Source organism: Camponotus floridanus, unplaced genomic scaffold, assembly GCF_003227725.1.
Source record: "Camponotus floridanus strain SB8 unplaced genomic scaffold, Cflo_v7.5 scaffold37, whole genome shotgun sequence".
Taxonomy (NCBI): Eukaryota; Metazoa; Arthropoda; class Insecta; order Hymenoptera; family Formicidae; genus Camponotus; species Camponotus floridanus.
Window position 1 is genome coordinate 1,167,289 of NW_020229514.1, and position 23,053 is coordinate 1,190,341.

A 23,053-nucleotide genomic window follows, 5' to 3' on the forward strand; every position below is an offset into this window, starting at 1 on the left:
GATTTCCGTCTCTTTTTATATATCATACTATCTGAATTAAAAATACATTTCTCATCAGACATTTAGCAATAAAAGTGACACAGTGTCACGTAATTTCGAAGAAAAATGTTTAGAAATTTTATTTGTTAATTTAAACAATGAGAAATTGGAAATAGTTGTAAGTTATTTACTTTTTTCAGCTCGTAAAATAGAAATGAATATAATGTTTTTGGCCATGATATCAAATAGTATTAATTAATGAATCTCTGACAAAAATAGTGATCCCATCTAGCATGTATTCTTTTCTACAAACTGAATCATTCTTTTATTTTTGATGACTCATAGATTTTAGTGAATCGAATGTCGCATCTAGATGTTTACGCATATTCCACGGTGCACATCAGCTGTTTAGTGACTGTTTGCCAACTGTAGAAGTCATAGAAGCTAAGAGCTAAAGGAGTCGGGAAACAGCGAAGGAGCTTCATTGTTCGGGATGTGATTGTGCAATATAGCTGTCTGCTGAATAATAATCGAGCGATATGTTAAGATAGACGAAAAACAACGCGCAGTTCTTTTCTGACATATCGCGTGTCGCTTTGCCTAAATACTGTTTATCGATCGCTTCGAGTAAAGGCAGCAACAAGCGATAATATGTTGGAACTCGAAGTGGTGCCCGAGAGATCCCTCGGATGCGAGCAATGGGAATTTATTTTAGGCAAGTGATAAAACGCAAGCGCAAAAGAACGAGCGACACGAGTGTGTATATTTATTATGATTTGCATGATGCGCAAAAAAAGTCTATTTTTCGTCTAGATTTTATTCGATCGAATCAAAGGAATCAATAAAGTATGTATTGTACAGAGCATGAACGATCATACGGTTGATCGTAGTCTGTCAGTTTATATATCGATTGTAGACATTAGTCTTTGTTTCATTGTATATATACAATTCGTTCAGACTTCGTGTCTATGTTCTATTTTTATTTCCATTTTATTTCTATTTTTTTTTCAATATTAAACATTTAATTATTTTCAAGGAACGATAGCAAAAATATGAGAGTTATTTTTTTCTTTTTTTTTTAATATGCAATATACATATATGTATTCAAATATATATAATTCTTTTGGCATATTTTGATACTCTATTACATCAGAGAATATATACAAATAAACGAATAAACATATTGCGTAAATATATACAGGAAATGTCGCAAGCCAATAAATCTGCAAAATGAATAGTAAAAATACTGACAATATGTTCTCTTTCGAAATCAATTAAAAATGTATAAGTCAAATGTATGAACCAAAGCATTGATGTGTCATATTTATTTATTTCATTGCAATTTTTGTATGTGCTTAACATTATTAGTCTAAAAGATTATAATTATAGATAAGATAATTATTTCAGATTAATCTATGCTCACACAATATATTATGATTTGTATATACAAAACAACTATTAAAGTTACAATAAATTGCCTGTATTTTCATTAAAGTTGTTTCGCTTATACTTTTATAAATACTTTTCCTAATGGCAAATATTTTTGTCCATTTTTGATATTGTATTACATGCTTCTTTAATTTTTTTTCACTTCTTTTTACATTATTACCTCATATAAAATTTATATGCTAGATTTTTTGTTACATGAAGAATGCAATAAGAAATGTGCAGATCTTCAATTAATTAAAATTCCAAGTTTTAAATATACTTATGTTACAGGTATGCATTTTTCTCAGTCGGTATCAATAATACAATCTCAAGTTGGTGTTATAAGAGGAGTACAAGTACTTTATAGTGATACTGTAAGTATTCGATGTTTTATTAATATATAAAACTTACATATGTACATAATACACATAAATTATGCATTGGATGTTTTATAGTTTTAGAATGCATGAATAATATTCTTTTTATCTCTATTATAATGAGATAATATAAATTTATTAAGTATTATGTATATTTGCAGAATCCATTAGATGTAGATCTAGTAATAAATTTACCACACGATGGCATTCGGCTTATATTCGATCCCGTTGTACAAAGACTTAAGATAATTGAAATTTATAACATGAAATTAGTAAAATTGAAATATTGCGGCTTGCCATTTAATTCGCCCGAGGTATTACCTTCGATCGAACAGATCGAACATTCTTTCGGTGCAACTCATCCCGGTGTTTATGATAGCGAAAAACAGGTATAGAATCATTATTTTTTTAAATTTAATTATACAAATATACAGTCATAGAAAATTACGAATAGATTTATCACACATACACATTCGATAATATTTATATATACATGACATTCATTATAATCTTATTCATTATAATAACGATTACAGGTGTTTGTATTGAATTTTCGAGGACTGTCATTTTATTTTCCAATCGATTCGAAATTTCAACCTGGTTATGCCCATGGATTAGGTTCGTTACAATTTCCTAATGGCACTTCTCCTTTGGTCGCGAAAACTGCGATTTACGTTGGGAATATGCCTGCGGGTGGTAGCGGCGAAGAACATGGTTCAAAAACACCACCACCACCTTTGCCACTTGTAATTATATAGCTAGACTTTGATTATCTCTTTATCATTTTTTAAAATAAAACAAAACTATCGAACGAATGATAAGGTGTATCTTTAATATATGTTTTTGAATAGGTCTGTTATCACAATAACTTATATTTGGAAAAAGCTGACATTATTAGAGATAAAACACGAACTCGAGGACTTAGATTACATCTTTTTACTGAAGGTAGTTGTGGGACGAGAGCATTGCTGGAGCCGAAAAAACGATGTCTGACCAAAGAGGTAATGTTTTATATTTTATTAATATATTTTTCTTTATGTAGGAGATAAAATAATATAGTACTTTAATTGTTTCCATATTACAATTAAATTATAATTATTAGACGCACGAATATAAAATATAAATAATTTTTATATACTATACATAAAAATAAATATTTCATGTATATTGTCCTGTACATTTGACAGTATAGATTAGTAAAACTATATTGAAAACTATATTGAAAACTTTCTTTTTTAATCCTGGATTAATAAATATATATAATTTACATGTATTTTACATTTGATTTCAACAATAAAGCTGATCAAAACTTATTTATTAATCCACAAACTGAAAAATCTTATCTTATTCCAAAAGGGTTATCAGTATACTAATCAAATGTGCATAATAATATATAAAAAAATTAATTTTTACACTAAATTTTTTTATTTTTGTCAGCATAATTTAATATTATTTTTTTTAATTTTTGCTTATCTTTCTCTCGACATACGAAATATTCATCTTTAATTGATTATCATTTCTATCACAACAAAATATTAAAATAAAAATAATTATGTATATATTTTAATCTATGATTTATGATTTTAGGTTTTATTTGGAGACACTTGCGAAGACGTCTTAAGCGCACTTGGTGCCCCATCTAGGGTATTCTACAAAGCTGAGGATAAAATGCGTATCCACAGTCCACACGCACATAAACGAGACAAGATAAGACGATCAGATTTTTTCTACAATTATTTCACGTTAGGTTTGGTAAGTATACCTTTTCGATAAAATGATTTTTTTATAATTAAATCAAAACAATATTACAAATTGATAATACTAAAGACTAGTTATTGCTCGATGAAAAGTAATGAAATGCTGTTTATTTTTTTTTTATTAATTTTTCTTTCAATCTCGCGAAAAATAAATATAGACATTTTATTATTTAAATATAGATAATTACTACTTAAATTTTAGACTTAGAATTTAATCGATTCTTTCTTTCTCTCACTCACACACACACACACACACACACACACACACACACACACACACAATTGTGATTTATCAATTTCGCTACACGTAACATAAAATTTTTTTTCAAATATATCTTACAGGATATCTTGTTCAATGCAAAAACTCAATGTATAAAAAAGTTTGTGCTTCACACGAATTATCCAGGACATTATAACTTTAATATATATCACCGTTGTGAATTCTCTTTGACTCTGCCGCCTGAAAATAATTCCGCAGAATCGGGAAAACTGATAGATGTTTCTCCTTCTCCAGTTACGGTAATTATAGATATATATAGATAATATTTTTAAAATTCTTTTTACAATTAGATGTACTTATATACGCTATCGATCAATAAATGAATCTTAATCTTGTTTCTAGATCACTGCCTACACAAAATGGGATAGAGTGAGTGAACAATTGAAAGCGAGCGCGCGTCCTGTAGTATTAAATCGTGCATCTTCGACAAATACAACCAATCCTTTTGGTTGTACGTTTTGTTATGGTATACGAGATGCGATTGTTGAAGTTATGGCGAATCAACATATTGCAAGTGTAACTTTATACAGAACAGCATGATAATTTACACATAATATTAATTATCTTTTAAGATCGATTCCGAAATATAACGGAATTTTACATATTTAACATATAAATAAGAATAACATGGTTTATTTCCATCTTTTGTTATAATTGTATAATTATGATAAAAAAACGGACGTATATATATATACATATATATATCTGCAATTGAAATATTCGTAAATATTTTAATTAAGAAGACAAAAATGGAAAGAATTAAATGAGAAATATTATACAACTTTTATAGAAGATATTATCTTTTTAATCGCGATCATAAAGATTGTTTATGATTAACAATCTTAATTTTTAATATTATGTTCTTAGATAAAATAAGGAGATAAGTCAACTTTCAATTCTCCTATAATAAATTTTTTTATACTGTAATGAAGAGAAAAATGCTAACATGTGGTATAACAAGTGTGTTGTTGACATTCATAATATAAGGCTAAAAATATACTATAACACTGCAAATAATCTTAGAATTCTTTGATACTTATATTAGACATGTTGACATGGCAAAAGCGAGCAAAATGCAAAGGAAAATATCAGAATTTTTGCAACTAAAATTCATGCAACTATCTTTATTAATACATTATACAAAGCAGATTTGTAAAATTTAAATTATCTAATCATATTATGTACAGAACAATAACATTGAGGTTTGAATCATTTTCACAATTATTTTTATATATTTTTATGATAAATATATTGTACACAAATAGAGAATAGCAATATTTTTATCATATAAGCCTATTTTGTTAAACTAAAAAATTTATTTGTTTCATCACAATCTACATGAATTATTGCGCGTGATTCATAATAATTTTCTCGTTTTCGATGTTATGATGCAAGCTAAGTCGATATGTGTAGATATTAAGAATCTTCAATTATTACTTAATATATGAGAAATTGGCGGAAGAAACTAGAATTATGTCCACTTTGCACTCTATTGATTTTATTTCTTTATATAAAATTGCAGATATCCATTTAACAATTCACATTCAGATATAATTTACTAATTAACAAGAAATTTTAACAAAAATATAATAAAATTGTGTATATAATATAATAAAAATATTTATTGTATTTGTATTTGTTTATTGTTTCTTGAAAGTCATAAATGGACATTTTTCATTTCAGCTAATTTATATTATGAAAAAGTATAATAAGAGAATTTATAATCAGATAAATGTGTGTGAAATAGAATTTAATATCAATAAAATATCTAAAAAATTGTATTATTAATACTCATATATAATTTTATAAATATTATTAACATATATGAATATAATTAAAAAAAATATAATAGTTTATATTTAATTGATTTATTAAAAAATAGAAGATAAATTAAAAAAGGAAAGAATGTTGAAATAAAACACATTAAATTACTTTACATAAAACACATGGAGATGATACTCAAAATATTTCATTTAGCAAAAATATAATGTCAGAATAGATTTGTTAAAAAGGAAGAAAAATTGCTAAAAACAAGTATTTAAAAAAAATATATAAAAATTTAAAAGAAACATCTCATTCTATAGATATTAAATAGTTTTTCCGATTTTTTTTATCATTATAATAGAAAATATTTGTTCGCTGTCAGCATTTGAATGAAGAAAAGAAAGAACTATTTCAAAAACGACAATCTGTTCACAAATTTGTTCTTTTTCAAAACAACAATTGAGAATTAATAATACAGTTTTAATCACTTAGAAAAAACACGTTCGATGAGAAAAGAATGGATAATTTAATTCTTCGACTTCTCATTAGATTTTCATCAGATTCTTATTAGATTGAATCTAATTCGCATTTTGATTTTGTTCTCGTTGATCGTCAAAGTTGAGTAGAATGTAATGAAATTCACGTATGAATCGTAAGAATCTCGTACTCACTTAACCAGCTCAAACTTGCTTGTATCCACGTGTTCAGTATCAATATCGATGTACACTTGGATTAAAGATGTTCCAATTGATTATGGAGCTCACCTATTTACTCGAGCTAAGCTTTCTCTCAATCTCGTTCCTACAGACAGAAGTCGAATTAACGATTTAAATTTCTCTTATAACTTTGTACATTCACAAAAAGTTTATAAGTTATTTTGGACCACGCATCACTAAACTTTCGCGCTTACATTTTCCACAACTGCATATTTTCGCGGGAACGTCCCGTTTGACCACGTTGTATTCGCGCATGCGCGAAAAATCACAGCAGAGTTGCGTTCGAAAATCTACTCGGATAGAATAGCACTTGATTGACCTATCAAGAGAGAGAAATCTTTGCTTTTTTTTGTTCTAATTGGACAATCAAACATTATTCTATTCCTACGGATATATTTTCGAACATAACCCAAAGAGTAGCCCAAACATAACCCAAAAAGATATGATTGATAGATTTCTAACCTCGATATAATGAGAAATAATCTCACGTGTCTAAAAAATCGAATAAGACAAAATTGGTTGATGACGTTAAATCCTCCACCTCAGTAAAAAAAAAGAAATAATCTCATGATAATCCATAATATCGTGCAATTCACTTGAACACTGGAGATTAAAAAAAAAGATTATAAAAGAAATTATAATTCTTATTATAATCACGAAGAAAACATTATATATTCTTTTATTCCCGAAATATATATACGTAGATTACATTTCATCGAGAGTAAAGTAATTTCTTCACACAATTTGCATAATCAATGGAGCCACATTACATTAATCAACGCAAAAGTTATATTTTACAGATAAGAATAATTAGCATAAGAACAAAATGACGAATATCGAAAGAAGAAAAGAAGGAACGAACGTGCGGAATGTTTTTGTTACTTCGCTTGTTGTAAGCAAAATATTGCATTTGTACAATGTATTTTTATTACACATGTAATATTCACAAATAATATTTTAAATTTTTCTTTCATATATGAATACAATAAATATATTAGAAATAGGACTAATTAAAATTGTTATATAACTCAACTATTGATTTACTAATATTTATATTTTTAATGATTAGATCATAAGAACATATCTATTAAATAATAATAAAAATGATTGTGAAAATGTCAAATATAAAAATAGTAAATAAAATATTTATATATTTATATAATACTTATTTATTTAGGCAGGAGGTGCAGCGGGAACATTTGTGGATATTACATTATTCCCAATAGATACATTGAAAACTCGATTGCAGTCTGTACAAGGATTTTTAAAGGCTGGGGGTTTCACAGGTCTTTATAGAGGAATTTATCCAGTCATAGTTGGTTCAGCACCAACAGGTGTTTGTCCGATTTAAAATTTAATAAATATATAAATTTAATAAATAAATATATATATATATATATATATATTAAATATATATATATATATATATTTAATATATTTTCTCTCTTATTTTAGCTGCGCTATTCTTTTTAACATATGAAGAAATTAAAACTATAATGCAACCAAAGATTTCTGCAAAGTACTATACAATAGTCCATATGGGAGCAGCAACATTAGGAGAAATGGTGCTATTTTAATAATTATTATTTCCTTTACTAATTAAAAATTGAAAAAAAAATTTAATATATAGATACAATTTTATATTCAAAGTTAAAATATACTAAATACTAAAATAAAATATACTAAATAAAATATACTAAATAATCGTTTAATTATATAATATATACTTTATATGTTTTTTGTTTGTATTTAATTAATTTATTTGTAAAAAAAAATACTTATATATGTCATATTAATTATGTATATTAATCATATTATTTTATATTCAAAGGTAGCATGTTTAATACGAGTTCCAGTGGAAGTCATGAAACAAAGAAAACAAGCATTCATATATGATAAGGAATCACTTGGTCTTAAGTTATTGTACCGTGGATATTGGAGTACAGTATTACGAGACACACCTTTTAGTATAGTACAGTTTCCATTATGGGAATATTTGAAGAAGTTTTATAGTTTTTATATTGAGAGAGAAATATATCCAATGGAAAGTGCAATCTGTGGTGCAATTTCAGGTTTTTATTTTATATTATAAATATATAGAATAGGATAATAAATTATCATATAAATAGAATGACCTGTTTGTATATTTAATGTGTATATATATCTGTGTATCTTAGGAAGCATTTCTGCAACTGTTACAACTCCATTGGATGTTGCAAAAACGAGGATAATGCTTGCTAACAAAACCATGCTCTCATCACAACTGACAATACTAAATGTACTTCATGAAACATATATAGAAAACGGATTTCGTGGGTAAATATTTACAATTAGTGATTTTGTTTTTCTCTATAATAAAAAATTGACAAATATTTTAAATGTTCCTTACTTAATAGATATATTCTTGGTAATCTCTTTATGAAATAAGATCTTTATGAAATAAGAATTAAATGCTTTAATATCATAGATTATTTGCCGGTCTCGGACCAAGAATAACATGGATTACATTGGGGGGTTTTATATTCTTTGGAGTTTATGAAAAGGCAAGAGGCTTACTTACAGAAAGTATTTTCAATGTTAAAATAACTACGTAAGTTTATATAATGTTACAAAAAAGTTACACAAAAGGGAATATTGCTATTTAAAATATGTAACATATGAAATATGTGAAATATATATATGAATATATATATATATATATATATATATATATATATATATATAAATTTTCATTCTCTTTCCAATATACAAAATATAATATTTATTTTTCCTATTCTGAGATTCCTATAACAATATGTGCAATAATTTAATTAATATAATATATATAACTCCCATTTATTTGAATATAATTTATAAAAATACAATTGTTATATTATTCTTTTTTATATCTACATATTTTTTTACCTTGTTTTTGTATTTGTTATATATTACAAATTTTTTTTGAAATAGAGAAATACTCTGTTTCATAGAAACAATCATAAACAATTCAGTCAGAAATACTGATACTAATGTAATAAGTATTAATTTGTAGCAATTTGCATTTACAATTTATGCATTTATCTGAACAATGTTATTAACTCCAATTTGGAATAAATATCTCTTAAAAACAAATATTGAAATATCAGTACATTTTATTTTACAATTTAAGTGCAGTATTTTGAATACTTAATATTTTTAGCAAATCTTGATATCTTAAGAGTTAAATCTTCATTTTTATTATTTTTAATTTCATATAAAACTATCTAACAAGTCTTCAATTCAACATCAATATTCAGAATTGAGCTTATAAAATAAAAATGAGATTTATAATTAAATTTTGGTTAAAGAAATATTAATGCCAAAATTGAGTACAGATAATTAATCGAAAATGCAATTGTATTAATATATGTTTCTCTTAGTTTTGTGAAAGATAAAAATTGCACATGTGATGTGCGTATGTAAAATGTATATATATATTTTTTTAATTTATAAACATTTTCTATATTATTATATATAAAAATATATAAAATATGTGGCATTTTTCAACAATATTATATTAAATTTTAGTTTCACAATTTAGATTTTAAACTACCCATTAATTTTTCCAATTTCATTGCTTTTTGCAGATTTCCACTAATATTTAATTTGCCTGTCATAAATGCTGCAGTTGGCTTTAATTTACCTGTTGATAAAGCAAGTTAAAAAAAATTATATTAATTATATTAAACTATATCACACATAACAATAACACACATTAATTATACATGTACACACATGCACATATAAAACAAATTGCATTGAAATTCATATGTACCTGAAAACATGGCAAAGAAATTCTCTGAATCCATTGTAAGTGTTGCATCTGCCGGTTGAGTTGGTTCTCCTTTTCCAATAGCGCCTTTTCCATTTTTTAAATCCAGAAACCACACACCAGCTTCTTTTCCTGAAACAAAAAAGGATGTATATATTCATATTTGTAATCATATTATAAAAACTTGAATCAAGAAACAAAAAGGAAAATTACCTTTTACATTAAATTGATATATTGCACCAGTTTTGTTTACTAATTCATTACTCAAATTTGCATTAATTGCAATAAATATGCGTTCAACTTGTCCTATTTCATTATTATTTGTTTTGTTAGAATTATCTTGAGAATCCAAAGTGTTATCATCCAAAAAGAAATCCAACATTAAATTGTCCTTGTTTGCTAAAGAAAGAAATTACAAACATGTTTATTACAAAAGCATTTCAAAATCATTTAATAATTTATAATATTCAGCAATATTTACATATCTTTATGAAGATTTTATATGTAAAAAATAAAATATGTAAGTAACAATGCAAAATAATATGTGAATTTTATTAATTGTTATATAGAGAATTGTGATAACCTATACTAATTTTTTAGTTATTTATAAAGTATTAAAGAAATAAAAATACCTGGATTACATGCATAATGTGTAAAATCGTCAATGCCCTCGTTTCTCAATATGTCTTCATCAATCATAAATTGCCCAGTAATAGATTTACTATCTCTACAAAGCAAAGTGTAAACAGCATCTGCTATAATATCAGGTTTTCGGCAAACATTTCTCGAATCCGAACCTGATAACATGTCCATTGCAGCTGTATATATAGCTGGAAATAAAATAATATAAATAAATTCTATATAATATTAAGTTCAAATTTTTTTATGCAACAAATAAGTTTAATAAAAATAATTTATCATATTTTAATTAATTTAATATCGCTATATATTCTGCATTTGAGGTATTACTAACACATTACTTTGAATAATGAATACTATGATTATTTTTTATAAAAATATGACATCAATAACATACCTGTTTTTGGCCAAACAGCATTAACTGCAATACCATCAGGTTTAAATTCTTCTGCCATACCAAGAACACACATGGACATTCCATATTTAGCCATTGTATATGCAACATGGTTTTTAAACCAAATTGCTTTCATATTTAATGGTGGACTTATATTAACTATGTGCGGATTTGTGCTTTTCTTTAGATATGGTATACAGACTTTTGATCTAGAACACAATTTTATTACAACATGAATATTAAATATTAATAATTTTAATAAAATGTTATATATATATATATATATATATATATATGTATGTATATATATATATAATCTTACATATGCTTGAATATCAAGAAGATTATGATATAAAAAGATACCTACACAAGGAAAGTTCCTCTAGCATTAATATTATTCATCAAATCATATCTTTTCATATCCGTTCCAATAGTGCCTGTTAAAGAAATAGCGCTCGCATTGTTCACTACAATATCTATACCACCAAACTTTGCAACAGCACTTTCCACTGCACTAATCACTTGGGTTTCATCCCGTACATCCACGATGCAAGGTAAAGCTTTACCACCAGCTGCTTCAACTGAAAAATATATATTATATATAACAAATTTCTAAACTTTAAAATTGTTTTATCTAATGCATATCTAGCTGACATTTATTGTCAAATATAAAATCGCAAAATATCCCATTCTTACATATTTTGTAAATAAGAAAAATGCTCAGTAACAAAATTTTTGGAATACTATATAATTAAAATTTAAAGCATTTTTTAAATTCGAAAACTCTCTAACTAAATACTTATTATACATAATGAAAAATTCACTATTAATAATATGCAATAAATCAAGATTATCATCTCTAATGTAATTAATAAAATACAAGACATTTTTTTCTTTATTAGAAATAATTTTTTTATTATATGCTAATAATGAATTAATTTTTGTTAAAATTTAAAAATATATATTTCTTCGCATATAGAAATATACCTTGATAAAATTATTTAAATGGCACCACAAAATAAGATTTTTATCAGAAATCTGAATCTATTGAATAATTAATAATCAATAATTACTTTCGCTAGCTGCTGTATAAATGGTACCCGGTAGTTTTGGATGTGGTTGGGCAGTTTTTGCAGCAATAACAACATTTGCACCGTCTTTTGCTGCTTTCAATGCTATACTTTTTCCAATACCTCTCGAAGCTCCTGTAATAAAAATAGTGCGACCAGCCAACTTCCTGTGTCAAATATATATTAATAAAGATCAGTATCATTTTTCTTAACAATATAAGATTTATGATATTGTTGAGGATATAAATCTCAAGTCTACAATCACACAAATAATATTTAGGATATATTTGCAATTCAATTTTAATAGAATCTTAATTTTCGAATCTTAATAGAATCTTAATAGAATTTTAATAGAATCTTCATATTCAAGTCATTAAGATATTTAATAATTAAAATTCCTAGGTACTGAAGAAATAAAGCTACAGTGAATTTTGGAAAATATAAATTATAACTTTTAATCAAAAAATGGTCAATTTTCAAAATTTAATGTTGTTCTTTTACTTATTGGACATATTACTATAGAATATAGTATATTTATTGAAAATAACAATTAAATTTTATTTATCAATGATATATAAATTACATACTATATAATAAAAAATTTTGCTGGCTTTAAATTTTAAATGCAAGAGCTTTATCTTATAATTTTTTTATAACTTTTTATAACTTTTTATAGTTTTATAATTTTTTATTTTATAATCCAATATATTTCATTTATCATGTTACATATCAATCAAAAATAATTCATTTTTTAAATAATTAAGCTTTATATACAAAAGTCAATGAATTTTTTTTTAATTAACAAAATGGGAGAAGAACATCAATTACGTAAGTAATATATAAGTATTTAAGACTATATATAACTCTATAAATATTTAAGATAACATATATCTTACATTTTTTGTAGAAATTTACATACATCATAAAAATTACTTTAGCTCTACTGCACATTTAAATATATAATTATTGCGCAATATTAAAATTCAATAATGTAGATCACACGTATGATTGTAACAATGATGAACGTTTTTCACACATTTATGTACCTATCATGTTTGTAAGATTATACTTACCCTGTGTTAATCATTTTTTGTGTATTACAATATGTTAGCACGTATTAAATATGGATTGATACACGCGAAATATTTGTAGACTTGTTTATGACAATAGTTACAAAATTAGAACAAGCGTTGTTTAACAAATAAGATTTGTATATTAAAAACTGAAGAAAATATTGCAAATGTCTCCTTTCGTTAATAGCACTTTGACACTTCAGTTCCTATTCTATGAGGCTCAAAGTTCAAAGAACGTCATATACATTAGGTAAATAATTGTCCACAAGTGTACTTATCACCGCTTTGAATGCCAAAATGAAAATCATCGTTCTTAATGGTTTGACATCTTTAACATGGTTGTGTATGTGTCTACATGTGCAGAGAAACCTAAGAGCGGCCACCTCGCTTTAACGGGCATATTGTCCCTTAGGTGCCGCCTGAGAAAGTGGACGTGAACTGTATCGTTTGATAACGGTACATGGTTCGTGTCCATGCTATGGTTCTTATCTGAACTAGATGAGATGAACAATGTTCAAATCAGACAAGAATAAAGTCACTAGATTAACAAAGGCCGGTATTCATAGTACGATCTTATATTTGAGATCGTCTTAAGTTCGAGCTTGAAATGCTACGCAGCTGTTTGATTGGTTGAATGAGGTCATAAGTCAACCTCGGACCAGACTTAAGACAATCTTAAATATAAGATCGGACTATGAATACCGGCTAAGGTTTGTTCGAACGCGTGACACGCGTAAACATAATACACGCATGTATGTGCGCCAACAGCTCTTTTAAGAAAATACTCAGGACTGAAACAGTTTCACCAACTGGTCAATTGACGAGTTTTTTGTATCAGTGATTGGTAGAACTGTCTCATACATGAAATAGTTGAATTGAACTTTTTTGAAAAGTTTATTCGTCGTTGTCGCGATATTAACGTCCGGAATAAGTGGAATATATTCGTAAGTTATATACAATTTTATTATTAATAAATAGTTGATTGCTCTCGAAATACGATACTCGATTATACGATAGAAAATTATAAATTATTATTTTGTTGCAATCTTTACAAGCAATGATTACTTTTCTATTTCTATTTTGTTTCTATCCTAATATATATGTGTACACACACACACACACACACACACACACACACACACACATTTAGAATTCTAATATAATAAATAAATATTCTCTCTGATATCATTTGATCTAAATATAATTTGATTCAGAACGCGCAATAAAACGATCGAATAAAAATCGGATAATTAACATAACGGGAATATTTTTAAAGTTATATACAAGTGTATTTATGTACAAGTATATCTTTAAAGTCACACACACACACACACACACGTACACGTACACACGGATTAATTATTTATTAAACACACATCTTTAAAATCACACACACACACACACACACACACACACACACACACACGTACACACGTACACACGGATTAATTATTTATTAACCGATTAATATACTTCATGAAGTTATTTCCATTTTTATTTGCAATTATGATCTTTAATAAAGATTTCTCATAATAAAAAAATTTTATATCGTTTATCAAAAGTTTAAATTAGATTTAAAAGTATATTATTGCCTCTTTTCGATAATAATTGATTATTTCACTGTACCTATTTCGTGAATAGCTATCATTACAGAGATCACGTAGAGTTTGACAATGCAATAAAATTAATAATAAAATTCCAATAAAATTAAATATAAATTAATTATAATAATTAAATATAAATTTGTTTATAATTAACTTTTTCTACGTTGAGAAAAGTTCTTCGTTTTTTTTGGAATATTTTAAAGATTCTTTTAATTAAATTTTACAAAATATATAACTATTAAATTTATAGTATTTAATATTTAGAAATAAATAGATAATATTTCATTTTTATATAGATTAAGTATACGATATTATTTATTAAAAGAACTAATATATCTTTTATGGATCTTTTTGTTAAGTTAATTATTTAGATCTACGATTCGATTGTTTTACTGCATTTTAATCCGAATTATATATTTAAATGATTGAAAAATAAAACGATAATAAAATAATAAGCAATATATCTATTTTAAAAATAGTGTATATAAATAATAAATAATAAATAATTTTTATAAATTACTCACCGCATGTCTCTGGCTGTTTCAGGCTCTCTCCCTGCTTTCTGACTGTCCGATACTTTTCCAGATGTCCTTCTCTTTTGTTGTTTTATCCTTTGTTGTTTCCTCGTAGCAGTCACGTATTCACTCGCGAACAAACAATTATATTTCAGTTAATTATATTTCAGTCATATACAGAAACGATCGCGAGACACTTTGCACGGCACTCCCGATCGCAAAATAATCATACGAGATACGAGTATTTTTATAATATTATTATTATTTTATTATTATTATAAGAGAGGGACACAAAAATTACAATAATTCGCTCGATTTTTAAACGAAGCCAAAATCATGCACCACTCGATTCTTACACTAATTAACTATTTCTATTTGTTGATGTATAATATATGCATAATAACGCGAATCATAAGATTAAAATATTAAAGTAATGTAAATTGGTGATACAGCAATCGTTTAATTAATATGATATATATGCATGCAGTTTAGGAAAGTTTAAAACATCGGGCGAAATCGAATTTCATTCTATGCAATGTTAAAGAAATAATTATTATTTGTAAAGTTCGATAATCGAAGAATATTGCAAGAAAATTTGTAATTTTTGCCCCTATCGCTTCAATTTTTATTTGTAATAATGAAAGATCGCGTTTCGATGAATTTATCGTCGCCACAATTGCATTTATTATAAGAGTTAATTATTTGTCATTTGTAATAGTCGAATTATTATATTTCGATCTAATCGCGATCGTACCTTTAGGAAAAGAATTCGATAATACGGAGCGGCCCGTATCGCTACTTTCTCCGTTGGAATGTCGCCGTGCGAATGAGGGGAGGTCGTCGCGTATGTAAACAATAGCGCGCTACGTCACAAGGCCAAATGACGTCACAAGGTCGAATGACGTGTTAGCTCGCTGCCGAAATATTTAACGCGTACTGTGACGTATGTGAAAATTGTATTTATATACAAGTATATTTTTAAAATCACACACACACACACACACACACACACACACACACACACACACACACACACACACGCACGCACACACACTCACGTACCTGAGAAAAAAAGTTGTTAACTCGACTAAACCGTTTAACTAAATTATTTTTTTTTTTAATTGAAATATCGAAATATTTAAGTTAAATAAATGTCATGTTAGATTTATAGTAGTTAAATATTCCAATTAAAAAGATAATAATTTAGCTAAATGGTTTAGTTAAGTTAACACCTTTTTTTCTTTTACAATTAGTCTTTTCTCTGTCTACTATTTGATTGTTTTATTACGCTTTTAGAAAGTCAAGTTCTATAATGTAACTTTTAATTTTGTATTTCATATGAAATTATTATTTTAAACATAATAATTTTCTTTCTTTGCATTTTTATCATGAATAGACATTTTCAACCTTTACTAAAAACACTAAAAATATCCCTCAATTTTTTCTCTCTTCGGACAATTTATTTACATTTATATATAATTCTCTTTATTCCTTTAAAAATGAACATCGAGAACAAGGTACACGAGTATTGTAAATGTCAAAAAATGATCGCGCGAATATTATAGTTGTGAATATATAAAAATAAATGCAATATACTATGAATTTTCTACGTTATATATTGAATCGAAATTGCACAAAAGAGGAAAAGAAGAACAAGCCTATGAATAGACATTTCCATTTTTTACTAAAAAAAAAATTAAAAATATCTCAATTTTTTCTCTCTTTCTTCAGGCAAATCTACATATATGACCAATATGATTAATTAATTCCATCTTTATATTTATCATTATGTGCTATTAATTAAAGCCGTAAACAATATTTCAGAAATCAAAGTTGTGCGAACGTTGCGCGCAGGAATGGCCATGCGCAGAAACGAATGCGCAGTGGTTCGGCCGCCATGTTGGCGCGTGACTGCTACGTCATACGCGTCATAGCTACGTCATACGCGTCATACGTGACTCGGAGTCATACGCAGTTACACGGATCGTCGTACGTCCGCATTTTTCGCGTCTTTTAACCGTTTTTAAACGAATATCGCGAGTGAAAGAGCGTCTAAAGTATCCAAGGATGATCGCGCGACTTTCATAATATGTCAGTGAAAGTGCGCGACAGCTGTTTTCGACAATTCAGTGATAGCGCGATCGCGAAGATGGAGCGAAGTCGCGTCGCGTTATTTGCGCCCTTGATGATGATTATCGGATGCGAGCGAATATCGGGAGTGCCGAATAAAGTGTCGCGCGTTCGCGTTGATGATATCGTGTGAGTTTGTGTGCATCAAGATCGGAATGGGATGTCCTGAGGCGAGCGAGTGGAGCGGCCTGTGGAACAGCCGGTGAACGGTGAGTAGATGTGATTTATCATATTTGCGTGACAATTCGTGCTCATTCGACGCTTATACAGCATCGCGATGTCCCGAATTACGTTCGAACAAATCGGCGCAGCATCATAATTCGATGCAATGCCGTGCAATTCAAATAAAGTCGATCGCGTGAAGATGGTTAGGCTAGAAGCGATTTTAAATTTATTTTATATACGCGCAATGCTGCACAGCCTATCTCGTAGGGCTGCCAACTGTTAAACGATAAATTTTTTCGATCTAACCTAACCTAATCTAACTTCTCAGTGCTTTGGATGTCGATGTAAACACAAGTGTATGCTGCCTGGATTTTATCATGCTTTCAAAAATAATATTTAATTATTTCATTAGTGTATTACATTTTATTACGTAGTATATTAATCGTATTAAATGTGCGACGTACAGTTTTACACATTTTAATGAGGAGCATATAATATAATTGGTTAGGTTAGATTAAATTAAAACAAGCTGCTGTGATTCATTTAACGTAATAAGATTAATTTGACGAATGTGCAGCTATTGAAGTTACATGATATTTGTGGACACATTTTTAAAGTAATCATAAGTGTCTTATCTCATCTTGATCATATGAAATTAAAATATAAAATATTTATATATTCCACATTAACGTTATTCATTACAAGTACTATATTACTTTTCTTATATCTCAATCATATTTTATCGATGAAGCTTTTCATATATCGCAGACAATATGATACTGTGTGTGGAATTTTACACAGGTAATACATGGCACAAAAATAATTTGTTCTCAAGTATTGTGCGCATTTCTCAAAAATAAATCAAATTAAATTATTTTAAGTAGGATCCAAAAATCACTACATTGCCAGGATTGTATCTTATTATAACTGCGATATTATCACCTTTTAATATGTGCGCGCAGTATTACATACATAAAATATATAAATTTATTTGAAACGTACAGAAATCTTTATTTTATTTATAATATTTATGATATAAAAGAAAATTGCAACTCTAATGAAACAGAGCGGTGGAATAATTGGTTGATACTTATGCTGGTATACAATATTTATTCTTTTTTCATCATTAGATTTTTGGTGCTTTTTTTATTATACAGATGTTATCTGTAAATATAGTACTTGTAATGTTGATTCTGTATCACTGTAAGCACACAAAAATGATAGCATTTGCAGGTAATTATGTTATACTTATATATCATAAGAGAAAATAAAATTAAAGTTGAATACTGAACGTGCTCTGAAGTAAATCTCATCTAAATAAATAAATACGTATCTTTTTTTCTAAATTTCCGCTCATTGATGTAAACAATACTATGAGAGGGTCTAGCTACGACTTATTTTATATATCTAGTTCTAGTTAACTGAATATCATATCATACAAGCAAGTTATATTTTATTTCAATTTTCATATTTACATTTTAAGAAAAAAGAACATTGGGATGCATTCTTATAGTTATATAGGAAATTAGTATCGCATATTATTTTATAAAATATCATATTTATCTCGTTTCAATCATTCAAGTGAAGATCCTTTGCCAACATGTGTGCAGTCACGTACATCATCTTATTTTTCTTTTCCAAGTATACATCGATTGCTCGCTGACGCATTTCTTGCCACTCGTATAAATCTCGAAATATAGGACGAACAAATTTCATGCGTCCTTGTTCGGTAGCAAATTCCAAAGCGTCAGAAACTTTTGGCTCCCATCGACTTTTGATGCACAAGCGCAACCAAACAAATCTGTGAAAGATACATATGTGCTACATTATGTAATTACAATATCAATATTCATAGAGACATTAATATGATACCGTATTTCAGAATTCTTCACTAAATCCAATTGATAAGTGGCTGTGATCAACTGTATCTTATCAAGTGATAAAACATCAGGTGATTTATGTAAATTGGTTAAAAATGTTACTTTCTGGCCAGGAGAGAAACTTTCTATATCCAATTTGGTGAAAGGTGAAACAGTACTTTCATCCCATTGGATCCATCGTTTCGCTAATTCGGTACATGCGTTTGTTAAAGTTTTGTCATAATCAGGTATCACTGGTGGCATACCTGGCTTATAGAGCCATGTATCCCAATCGACAGAATTTAACAACTAAAATTCGAGATAAAAATTATCCATAATATTAGTATTGAAAGTAAATTATATATATTTTTTTTTTATAAAAAAATGAAAATTACCTTAACTTCTTCCGAAAAATATTGATACAAGTAATCTTTCCAAATATCAGTCTTTATACTTTTATACTTGTATGTATTTAAATAAGATTTTAGAAATGGTTCGAATACTTCTGGTCCACCTAAAAGCTGCTCTAGATAAAACAGGAATGTATGTCCTTTTTCATAAGGCACAATTGAAAACGCGTCATCAGGATCGATACCGATCAAGTTTGGCACCAAGTTCGTTAATTGATTAGTTTCACCGAGATTTTTCATCTGTAATAATAATAATAATAATATGTCTTCAGAAAAGATAACAGTGAAAATGCAATAACACATGATACATTATTCTCAAATAATATGTTTTATTGCTTATATTTATTTAATTATTTCTCTTTATTATTTTTGATATTCAGTACATACCTCTTCACTTAAACATTCAATACCGTGCAATGCTTCAAAATGTCTTGTTTTTTCACTAAACATTTTTGCATTAATCTTTCTTTCTATAAACATAGTAAAACCTTCGTTCAACCAAAAATGTTCAAAGTTTGCATTTGTAACTAAATTTCCTGTCCAGCTATGTGAGATTTCGTGAGCAATGACATTGGCCAAAGAACGATCCCCGGCAAGTATAGTCGGTGTCACGAATGTTAGACAAGGATTTTCCATTCCGCCAAATGGGAAACTCGGTGGTAATACTAATATGTCATAAATGCCTGTACAAATATCAGGAATGTAGCAAAATTAGATTAAGAGAAAAATGTTTCTTGAAATATAATTTATAAGAGAATTATTATGCATATAATAAAATGAACAATTCTTAAACTAAATCGAAAGGAATTAGGCTCGTTATATATTAAATAACATGATAAGAAAACTAGCATCTACGAGCCACAGCGGATGGTAATGCCTAAAAATTCTTTTTAATTGTACACGAAATTTAAACGAAAACACGGCATATGCATATATTTTGCTTGGTGCATTTAACCAAGATATAGAATTTATAGGTTTTATAGAATTTCTCAAAAATGAGAATCTATATCTTGGTTAAATGCACCAAGTAAAATATATGCATATGCCGTGTTTTCGTTTAAATTTCGTGTACAATTAAAAAGAATTTTTAGGCATTACCATCCGCTGTGGCTCGTAGACGCTAGTTTTCTTATCATGAACAATTCTTATTTTTACCCCAAATATAAGGACCACATAATTGTTCAGCACATTGCAGCATTGTTTCAGTTTCTCCAAATTCATAAGCACTTTGATCAATATATTCTTTTTCGGCCCACACTTTACTTCTGGGACCAACTTGTTTGGACACTAGTGCACCTATGGCAATAGCCACTAAATAAGATGGTATCGGTACTGGCTGATGGAATTCATATGTTTTTTTGTCTGAATTCTCTGATACTTTATCCAAAAGTGCTGACATTACAACCGTAAGTTCTTTTGATACAGAGATCTAAAAAATAAAATACATATCAATATGTGAAATTTAAATTCAACATTTCTCTATTTCAGTTTAATTAAAACAATATTTGTTTCCTTTACTAATATAGTTATCAATACTCAATATATTTGTTTGTGCTTATATAAATGAATACGAACTAAGTGTAAATATATTAAGTATAACTAAGTATAAATATCTACCTTAGCAGAATATGTAGATTTGACAGATGGTGTATCCTGGCAAGGAAACATGGATCTAGCATGTATAGCCTAAAAGATACATGAATATATTTATGCTATACATTAATATAAATATAAAAAAGATATATTATAAAAAGTATATTTATTTATTTTTACCTGACATTGAGAAAACAGATAAGGATGTATACCACCAGCAGTTTGCTCAGCTGTTAGCCATTGTAATGAAGTAGCATCTGGAGATGTTTCATATATAATTTCAATCTTATACCTGAAAAGAAATATATCAAATATTTGAATTGATAATTTTTTTTTAATATCTATTTTTTTCTTAAAAGCATTTCTTATTCACTTAGTATTATCATCTCTAACAGTCTGTGGTAACTGAACAACCAATTTACTTCCAAATTCAACATCAGCTTCTATGGAATATTCTAAACTAGATCCATCAACAGTATTTGTGATATTTGATATAACAAGCTTGCGATTATCTAAAATCTAATTTTTAGATATACATTAATATCATGAAACATTCCTTTTTAACATGAAACAAATTCTCACTCACTATTTCATTAGCTGAAGATGTTCTTTCTATGTCTAATATTACTTTGCCTTCAAGAACTTTCCGATCAAAATCAACAGTTAATTCTAAATGAGTATGAGTTACAACAGCAAGATCTGTAATAATTATAAACTTATAAATCTAATACATATATACATATACATACATACATACATATATATATATATATATATATATATATAAATTTTATCAAATAAAAATCAATTTACATGCATGCTATATTTTAATTAAATTTTATACTATATTATACTTATATTTTATTTAATTTTTATATTTTAATTAAATTTTATTTAAAAAGAAATTTTGAAATATAAATTATTAACAGAAAATTATGGAATACGTGTATTTTAGAAATTTATTAAAGAGATTTTTTTGTTTAAATATGTTAATACATTAAAGACTGATAATCTTTTTGCACTTTGTCTTGTTTTAACAAAAAACGATTTTTAAATGTTTTACTGATAATAACAAAGAAATCAATAATAAAAAATGATAATAATGAAAAAAATACCTGGTCTTGCATAAGAGCTCGGATCTCCAGGACTTAAAGCCATTTCAAAAGCTTTAATAAATAACTTCCAAAATACTAGCAAACTCTTTACTGAAGCTTTCCTTAATGAAATAAATTCGTATCTTTTTTCTCTTCCTTTATTGATATTTGTTTTGTGCGACCTGGCCTACCTGCTACATTTTTTTCTTTCTATCTCTGTTTTTCCTTTTTTGATATCATATCACCTGTTTGTCAAAAGTCAGTACATACAAAAGTAGCTAAAGTGTCGGATCACAATTATCGGATGATCATTTTATGCGTTCAGCAAATCAAATTATTTTATACAGTGAATAAACTCATTCGTTTCATCTTCTAGATATCCTTTTTTTTTCTTCTTTCATTAAAAAATCTTAATA

At 27.3% G+C, this 23,053-nt stretch overlaps 4 protein-coding genes across 6 annotated transcripts; 2 read left to right on the forward strand and 2 right to left on the reverse strand.

Annotated features, from left to right (window-relative positions):
- Window positions 1–380: 380 nt before the first annotated feature.
- LOC105253235 (UPF0183 protein CG7083) lies at window positions 381–4,493 on the forward strand. 2 transcript variants are annotated; one of them, XM_011261117.3, is made up of 8 exons: window positions 381–694; window positions 1,699–1,781; window positions 1,946–2,173; window positions 2,321–2,530; window positions 2,636–2,785; window positions 3,372–3,536; window positions 3,884–4,060; window positions 4,164–4,493. In XM_011261117.3, the coding sequence occupies exons 1-8, from the start codon at window positions 631–633 to the stop codon at window positions 4,359–4,361; spliced, it is 1,275 nt and encodes a 424-aa protein (XP_011259419.1). In that variant the 5' UTR covers window positions 381–630; the 3' UTR covers window positions 4,362–4,493. The 2 variants fall into 2 exon arrangements, with proteins under 2 accessions (XP_011259419.1, XP_011259420.1); XM_011261118.3 differs by lacking the exon at window positions 1,946–2,173.
- Window positions 4,494–6,674: 2,181 nt separating this feature from the next.
- On the forward strand, window positions 6,675–8,957 carry LOC105253280 (S-adenosylmethionine mitochondrial carrier protein). The gene is made up of 7 exons (XM_025411072.1): window positions 6,675–7,027; window positions 7,102–7,193; window positions 7,479–7,635; window positions 7,757–7,866; window positions 8,133–8,373; window positions 8,479–8,617; window positions 8,769–8,957. Exons 2-7 carry the CDS (start codon window positions 7,128–7,130, stop codon window positions 8,893–8,895), a joined length of 840 nt encoding a protein of 279 aa, XP_025266857.1. The 5' UTR covers window positions 6,675–7,027; window positions 7,102–7,127; the 3' UTR covers window positions 8,896–8,957.
- Window positions 8,958–9,810: 853 nt separating this feature from the next.
- Window positions 9,811–15,540, reverse strand: LOC105253234 (hydroxysteroid dehydrogenase-like protein 2). Of its 2 annotated transcripts, none has more exons than XM_025411063.1 (8): window positions 15,396–15,540; window positions 12,198–12,361; window positions 11,492–11,705; window positions 11,128–11,333; window positions 10,724–10,921; window positions 10,305–10,490; window positions 10,095–10,223; window positions 9,811–9,962 (listed from the first exon to the last, which is right to left on the reverse strand). In XM_025411063.1, the coding sequence occupies exons 1-8, from the start codon at window positions 15,398–15,400 to the stop codon at window positions 9,850–9,852; spliced, it is 1,215 nt and encodes a 404-aa protein (XP_025266848.1). In that variant the 5' UTR covers window positions 15,401–15,540; the 3' UTR covers window positions 9,811–9,849. The 2 variants fall into 2 exon arrangements, with proteins under 2 accessions (XP_025266848.1, XP_011259418.1); XM_011261116.3 differs by lacking the exon at window positions 15,396–15,540 and adding an exon at window positions 13,268–13,698.
- Window positions 15,541–19,117: 3,577 nt separating this feature from the next.
- On the reverse strand, window positions 19,118–22,701 carry LOC105253233 (leukotriene A-4 hydrolase). The gene is made up of 10 exons (XM_011261115.3): window positions 22,659–22,701; window positions 22,130–22,242; window positions 21,917–22,062; window positions 21,724–21,835; window positions 21,568–21,636; window positions 21,106–21,379; window positions 20,338–20,633; window positions 19,936–20,190; window positions 19,554–19,849; window positions 19,118–19,482 (listed from the first exon to the last, which is right to left on the reverse strand). The coding sequence occupies exons 1-10, from the start codon at window positions 22,699–22,701 to the stop codon at window positions 19,251–19,253; spliced, it is 1,836 nt and encodes a 611-aa protein (XP_011259417.2). The 3' UTR covers window positions 19,118–19,250.
- Between the last annotated feature and the right edge of the window lie 352 nt (window positions 22,702–23,053).

What these genes read in the sequence shown, in the direction of transcription:
- LOC105253234 (XM_011261116.3), bottom strand. An exon ending in TTATACAGCAGCTAGCGAAA is followed by an intron (nt 11,706 to 12,197) that starts GTAATTATTGAT and finishes TATATTTTTCAG; the next exon opens with TTGAAGCAGCTGGTGGTAAA. An exon ending in TGCTGTTTGGCCAAAAACAG is followed by an intron (nt 10,922 to 11,127) that starts GTATGTTATTGA and finishes TTTTATTTCCAG; the next exon opens with CTATATATACAGCTGCAATG.
- LOC105253280 (XM_025411072.1), top strand. Translation starts at nt 7,128, where the DNA reads ATGACGAATATCGAAAGAAGAAAAGAAGGAACGAACGTGCGGAATGTT. An exon ending in CAGCAACATTAGGAGAAATG is followed by an intron (nt 7,867 to 8,132) that starts GTGCTATTTTAA and finishes TTATATTCAAAG; the next exon opens with GTAGCATGTTTAATACGAGT. An exon ending in ATAGAAAACGGATTTCGTGG is followed by an intron (nt 8,618 to 8,768) that starts GTAAATATTTAC and finishes TTAATATCATAG; the next exon opens with ATTATTTGCCGGTCTCGGAC.
- LOC105253233 (XM_011261115.3), bottom strand. Translation starts at nt 22,701, where the DNA reads ATGGCTTTAAGTCCTGGAGATCCGAGCTCTTATGCAAGACCAG. An exon ending in GAGCTCTTATGCAAGACCAG is followed by an intron (nt 22,243 to 22,658) that starts GTATTTTTTTCA and finishes TAATTATTACAG; the next exon opens with ATCTTGCTGTTGTAACTCAT. An exon ending in ATTTTTCGGAAGAAGTTAAG is followed by an intron (nt 19,850 to 19,935) that starts GTAATTTTCATT and finishes CTCGAATTTTAG; the next exon opens with TTGTTAAATTCTGTCGATTG.
- LOC105253235 (XM_011261117.3), top strand. Translation starts at nt 631, where the DNA reads ATGTTGGAACTCGAAGTGGTGCCCGAGAGATCCCTCGGATGCGAGCAA. An exon ending in TTTATGATAGCGAAAAACAG is followed by an intron (nt 2,174 to 2,320) that starts GTATAGAATCAT and finishes TAACGATTACAG; the next exon opens with GTGTTTGTATTGAATTTTCG. An exon ending in AACGATGTCTGACCAAAGAG is followed by an intron (nt 2,786 to 3,371) that starts GTAATGTTTTAT and finishes TTATGATTTTAG; the next exon opens with GTTTTATTTGGAGACACTTG.